The sequence below is a fragment of the Somniosus microcephalus genome, chromosome 9 (assembly GCF_052327205.1).
Source record: "Somniosus microcephalus isolate GS21.2 chromosome 9, FLI_Smic_1.0, whole genome shotgun sequence".
NCBI classification, from domain to species: domain Eukaryota; kingdom Metazoa; phylum Chordata; class Chondrichthyes; order Squaliformes; family Somniosidae; genus Somniosus; species Somniosus microcephalus.
Genome location: NC_140995.1, coordinates 122,807,929 through 122,814,787, shown reverse-complemented (window position 1 = coordinate 122,814,787; position 6,859 = coordinate 122,807,929). Strand labels below are relative to the sequence as shown.

The 6,859-nt window shown below is 42.9% G+C and overlaps 1 protein-coding gene across 1 annotated transcript; it reads right to left on the bottom strand.

The window, feature by feature from the left end:
- Positions 1 to 1,450: 1,450 nt before the first annotated feature.
- On the bottom strand, positions 1,451 to 2,854 carry LOC147112644 (trace amine-associated receptor 1-like). The gene has a single exon (XM_085996222.1). The coding sequence runs from the start codon at positions 2,729 to 2,731 to the stop codon at positions 1,700 to 1,702; it is 1,032 nt and encodes a 343-aa protein (XP_085852348.1). The 5' UTR covers positions 2,732 to 2,854; the 3' UTR covers positions 1,451 to 1,699.
- Between the last annotated feature and the right edge of the window lie 4,005 nt (positions 2,855 to 6,859).

The following is a 6,859-nucleotide window of genomic DNA, read 5'->3' as shown; positions in this document are numbered from 1 at the left end:
AATACAATATTTATATAGCACCTTATTGAATCTCTTTTTATATTAGTACACCAGCTTCATTACAGCACTGCACAACATAAAGATGGAGACCAGCAATCTCAGAGTCAGTCGCATTGATCACCTGAGCTGCTGGCTTCACACACAACTGCAGATCGCACACCACCACATAAATGCAATCTTCTTCAGTTCAGTAACGGGAGGAGGAGGCACCATGAATATCCCCATCCTCAATGATGGTGGAGCCCAGCGCGTCAGTGCAAAAGACAAGGCTGAAGCGTTTGCAACCATCTTCAGCCAGAAGTGCCAGTGGATTATGCATATCGGCCTCCTCCTGAGGTCTCCACCATCACAGAAGCCAGTCTTAGTTTATTTGGTGCAGTGTAAATCCAACTGTGGCAGCATTTTGTACACAGCAAAAGCTATACTGACAGCAAAGAGATGAATGGTGAGCTGCGATGGGATTTTTAATGCCCAGCCGAACAGACTTCTGCAAGAGCAGCACCTCCGTATTCCCTATTTAGTGTACTGAAGTATCAGTCTAGATTTTGTCCAAGATTTTCTGCTTGAGTTATGCCAGCTCTCCAGCGTGACTAAGTGGACAGAGGTAGCAACTCTCTCTAGTGGCTCCCAGCTCTCCCCGTCACTTAACAGGATTTCCTGCAGGAAGTGATGGGGATGTAAACAATGGCTACCCATTATATGGGTAAACATGTTGCAATACTATACAACTAACAGGAGGAAGTCACCCAATATATGTTCTATAATTTGCAGCATTACATCGCTGGGCACAAGGGATGTTTATTCGTCCCTGGTGTCCTGCATGTTATGGGCAGTGGAGAGGCTATTTAATGTTCAAAAGTTTAGTTCCCTTATTTTTTTTTTAATGTTAACATTTTTTGCAAACATTCAACAGGCAGCACAAAGGCAGCTGGCCACTCTGTATCATGGCAGGCTTTCCGGAGACCTGTCACAGCCAATCTTCAGGCCCCCTTTGGATGGACTCCCCACTGGAGGTGAGGAATCCTGCCTCATGCACAAGGCTGGCCACAGAGAACCAGCCACAGAAGTCCGCCCTGTTCCACGTGCACCAGGAATCTGCTGAGATGGAAAAGCCCAGCTGATGAGGGTGAATGTCCCTGTTTTTCCAGGGTTTCCCCAGTCCTTCCACCAAAGTTGCAGCAGATAATTGGGAGAGCTCCTGCGGCCATTTGCCTCCTTTATGTTTAGGTCACCGTGTTGACATCTGAAGCATTACTTTCTGACGCAGAGCTAAAAGCTCTACCAACTTTAGCAATGTTTAGTCAGCAGCATAAGCAGATTATTGATTGTAGGATAAACTTTCTGTAGTGGCGCTTCGTAATTTATTTCAACTGGAACATTCATAAATCTCTCATCACACAAGGTGGAAGAAAACTTTTATTCATGCATAAGATCATAATACAAAACCGCGTTCACTCTTTATATAATTTCAAAACCCCTGAAGCATGTCCGACAATTGTTTGTGACTGATGATCACATGGCAATTGCAGTGTTCATTGCAATGACTATTTTCACAGGTTTCGAGGGTATAATTGTAAAAAGTATTCCGAGTTAAAATAAGAAATGATCGGATATGCAAAAAAAAGCCTTAGCAAGGCAGGAACAGCTTTACCGGTGTCACTATATCTCTAGCTCTATAAGTCTTATTTTATCAATGAACTCAGAATAGATTTACTCTTGCGGAATCGGTTGTGAATATTTTAAAAGTTAAAATAATTTTCAGGGCTTTTCTGAACCAAGAATAAAAGAATGCATAGATCACGGGATTGAAAGCGGAGTTTAAATAGCCGAACCAAAAAAAAACATCGAACATAATCGGTGGAATTGAATGTCCAATGAAAGGATCTATGAAATTACAAGTGAAATATGGAGACCAGCAGATTAAAAACACTCCCATCACTATTCCAAGGGTTTTTGCAGCTTTTCTTTCACTTGTCTGGGAAGCTACGTTTTTGTTTTCATTAATGATCTGGATTTGCCTTGTAATGTCATTTATGGCTCGGGCTTGTTTTGTGGCTACAAAGTAAATCTTTGTATAAATACATAGCATAATAAATCCTGGGAAGAAAAAGGAAATGATCGAGTAGATCACTGAACATAGTTGACCCATCACCAGTACACAACCCCCATAGCAAAAAATATTCTGATAGTAAAAATCTCTAATTTCTATTAAATTTAATTCTAAACATACCATGCCAAAGCCCACAAATGCTGAAAGAATCCAACTGATGACGATCATTATCAGGACGATGTGAAGAGTCATTCTGGTTTTGTATTTCAGCGGGTCACATACCGCATAGTAACGGTCAACAGAGATAAAGCACAGGTGGAATATTGACGCTGCACAGAGCATGTAATCAAAGCTCGCTTGAAGTTTGCAAAACAATTTCCCTAAGTACCAACAGTTTTCTACAGACCTCACCAAACTGTAAGGCATAACCATACATCCCAGCAGAAAATCAGCAACTGCCAAGGAAAGAACGAGATAATTAGTGGGTGTGTGAAGCTGTTTGAAATGGGAGATTGAAATAATCACCAACATGTTACCAAACATTGTGACCAGAATCGCTACTGCGCCAAATGCATAAAGGCACGCTCGGAGCCCATCGGATCGGATTGTTTTAGGGCAAGATTCGTCCACAAATTCGTAGCAGTATTCTACTATTTCTGTGCTTCCAAGACTTGTATTCATTTTAGTTTTCTTTGAAGGTGTTTCAGTCTTTGAATTGTTAGTATACCACCAAAATTATTAAATCCTCCAGTTTTCCGAAAGCCTTTATTAAATCCTGAAGTTCACTGATTCTTCTCATTAACATCTCTCTATTTCCAACTGCAAACAGAAAACGTCAAAGAAAACTTTCAGAATGGAACATTCTTTGGCGCTTGCAATGCACACGTAGCTTGTAGAGATCTAACATAATCTGAAAATGTGTTTCTAAATGTAAATGTCATTTAGAAGTGCAGAAACTTGGGACTGTTTCTTGAATAACTTTTTTCGTGTGTGTCAAGAAATATTTTTTGCCTCAGATTCCCCACACAAGTTTCCAATCTCAGTCAGTTCCCTCTGTCCGTGGCTGCTGCCTCCGACCGGCACGATTTGAATGACCGGGGCGCTGCTTTCCACCGACTCCCCAGCCGTTTTTGGTCAGGAAGTTAGCAAGCAGCATAAAAACCAGGCCTGGCCATTATACCCTGCCACATGCCGAGATCACTTTCGTTGTTGGTTGCGCTGCCCGCTTCGGGGCCTCACACGCACCATTCCCGCACTCCCATTAAAACTGGGGCTTATGGTTTTTTTTTAATCTTATATTCATGCCTTTTAGCTCTCCTATCCATATCGAATTCAAATAAACTATCCACCCGAACAGAATCGATTCCCTTCATCATTTTATAAACCACTATCATTTCACCTTGAAGTCTACATTTGTCCTATTAAAAAGCCCCAGTTTCTTCAGCCTATCCAAAGAGCACGAAGTAAGTATCATTCGATAGCTCTTCTCTGGCCCTTCTCCAGCTCACTCACTGTACTCTCCTGGATCCACTACAATAAATACATTTTGTATCTTTACAACATGTGCATTTTTGCCCACACATATTTTTTATTATTGAACATTAATATATAGTTGTGTACTGAGTCATTGCTACAAACGCTACACTTTTATGATTACGTTTAACTTCAGTTCAGAAATTTTCAGCACTCAGGACCTGTTATGAAATGTATAGATACAACATATTGGGGGTCATTGCCAACTTTGCCGTCTGGGTGCTAATCTGGCACAGCAGATCGTATGCCCATTGTAGAGCCCGCCTGCTTTTCATCTCACTGAAATCAATGGACTGAAAATCGGGCAGGTTCTACAACGGGCCATTAGGTCAGATTACTGCCCAGGCAGCAACGTTGACAATGACCCCAGTGAGAGGGTCAGCAATCAGATTGGATGCAATAAATATATAAAATAAATAAAGGGAGTGAAATTGGTCCAGGGTAGCGCAAAATGGGCGATAGCGAATTGGCAGACCGTTTTACACCCCGTCCAAGATTATTTTCACCCCGAACGGTCTGCACCCCCCCAAATTTGATACTTTAGTGCTCAAAATAAAATGACTTTCGATACACTTCACAAATAAAAATTGATACTGCTTTGTGCTGAGTTAGCAGGTTTTAGCCAAGGTGGCAGTAGGGATATGAGAGTTGGCCTCAGTGCCCCTCAATTACAGAAGGAACGATCAGTAATGTCCCCATTCCTGATCACTAGCCAGCGACCCCTGTTAGAAATGTATATGCATGGAGGTCAGGTGTGAGCACAGACTGTACCCCAGAAAGGAGCCAGCATCTTCAGGGGAGGAACTATACATCTCTTATAGAATCATAGAAAGTTACAGCACAGAAGGAGGCCATTTCGGCCCATCATGTCTGTGACGGCCAACAAAGAGCTATCCAGCCTAATCCCACTTCCCAGCTCTTGGTCCGTAGCCCTGCAGGTTACAGCATCCCAAGTGCACATCCAAGTACTTTGTAAATGTGGTTAGGGTTCCTGCCTCTACCACCCTTTCAGGCAGTGAGTTCCAGACCCCCACAACCCTCTGGGTGAAGAAATTTCCTCTCAAATCCCTTCTAAACCTTCCCCCAATTACTTTAAATCTGTGCCCCCTGGTTTTTGACCCCTCTGCTAAGGGAAATAGGTCCTTTCTATCCACTTTATCTATGCCTCTCAAATTTTATACACCTCAATAAGGTCTCCCCTCAGTCTCCTCTGTTCCAAGGAAAACAAACCCAGCCTATCCAGTCTTTCCTCATAGCTAAGATTCTCTACTCCCGGCAACATCCTTGTAAATCTCCTCTGTACCCTCTCTAGTGCAATCACATCTTTCCTGTAATATGGTGACCAGAACTGCACGCAGTACTCTAGCTGAGGCCTAACTAGTGTTTTATACAGTTGAAGCATAACCCCCCTGCTCTTGTATTCTACACCATGGCTAATAAAGGCAAGCATTCCGTATGCCTTCTTAACTACCTTATCTACTTGGCCTGCTACCTTCAGGGATCTGTGGACATGTACTCCAAGGTCCCTTTATTCTTCTACACTACTTAGTATCCTACCATTTAATGTGTATTCCCTTTCCTTGTTAGCCCTCCCCAAATGCATTACCTCACACTTCTCTGGATTGAATTCCATTTGCCACTGTTCTGCCCACCTGACCAATTTATTGATATCTTCCTGCAGTCTACAGCTTCCTTCTTCAGTATCAACCACACAACCGATTTTAGTATCATCTGCAAACTTCTTAATCATACCCCCTATATTCAAGTCAAGATCGTTGATATATACCACAAAAAGCAAGGGACGTAGTACTGAGCCCCGCGGAACCCCACTGGAAACAGCCTTCCAGTCACAAAAACAGCCATCAACCATTACCCTCTGTGTAGTGGCGCTTCTTAGTTTCCAAACAGGCAGCCACTGAGCTGTGGGGTTTTTAACAACGAGTAGACGCGTGTCGAAATAAAACGTTCCCAAACGTAGCTTTGTCTTTTAAACTGTTTACTATAACACTTAACAAACGGAATTACAAAGCAAACACGTATAAACGAACACGGTCAAAAACTGTACTGCTCCAAACCTCACAACTTCTGCCTCCTTCAACCACGTGGAGTTTAAACTGTAAAATGGCTGCACCCATTTGTGGCTTAGGGACTGTTCCATTGTGGCAAGAATGAAGGGGGTGTCTCGGACTATACTACTGGAGCAAGAAAATAGGGGGTTTCTTAATACAATAAGTCGGTCAGGTAAATTAACTGTATTATGCCATTTAACCACTATTTTAAAGTATTTTCTTAAGCTTTTATGGCTCTTACATTCCGGCCCCTAATTGACTAGGCACACGAAGCATATCAATTACTCAAACATTAAGAGTCATAAACTAATGAGTTCAACATATTTACAATATAAGTGTCCACTTTTTTCGTTCGGGAGCCTTTCACGCTGCTTCTTGTAGCAGGCAGAGCTTTGTGATCGGTCTTTCCAGGGTACTGGTCTTGGTTTGCAAACAAACGCGACGAACAACGCCTCTGGAGTCTGGCATGGTCTTAATTATTTTTCCCATCAACCAAGAATTTCTAGGGGCTGAATCATCCACAATTAAGACAATGTCTCTGACAATGAAGTTCCTCTTTATTTTGGACCATTTTTGACGCTCCTGTAGCAGAGGTAAGTATTCTCTTGTCCATCTGGCCCAGAAAAGGTCTGACATATACTGAACTTGCCTCCACTTCCGACAGGCATACAGATCTTCCTTTTTGAAGACTCCCGGGGGCATGGCTGGCTGTGTTTTCAACAACAACAGGTGGTTCGGAGTCAGGGCTTCGAGGTCATTGGGATCATCTGATGTCTTAGTTATCGGTCGGTCATTAATGATGGCTTCGACCTCGCACAGAACGGTTTGGAGTCCCTCGTCGTCAAGCGCTTGCTGCTTCAGTACAGAACTGAGTAGTTTTCTTACGGTGCGTATCTGTCTTTCCCAGACACCTCCGTGGTGGGATGCAGCCGGAGGATTGAAGATCCACTTAATTCCTGTTTGCATCATGGCTTCCTGTATTTTAAGCTGATTCCAACCTTCAATAGCTTCCCGTAGTTCTCTCTCCGCTCCGACGAAATTAGTGCCATTATCAGAACGCATAATGGACACCTGTCCTCTTCTACAGACAAAGCGCCGCAAGGCATTAATACAGGAATCAGTGTCAAGCGTGTGTGCCACCTCAATATGAACAGCTCTGATGGTCAAACAAGTGAAAAGCACACCATATCTCTTGACAAGGCTCCGT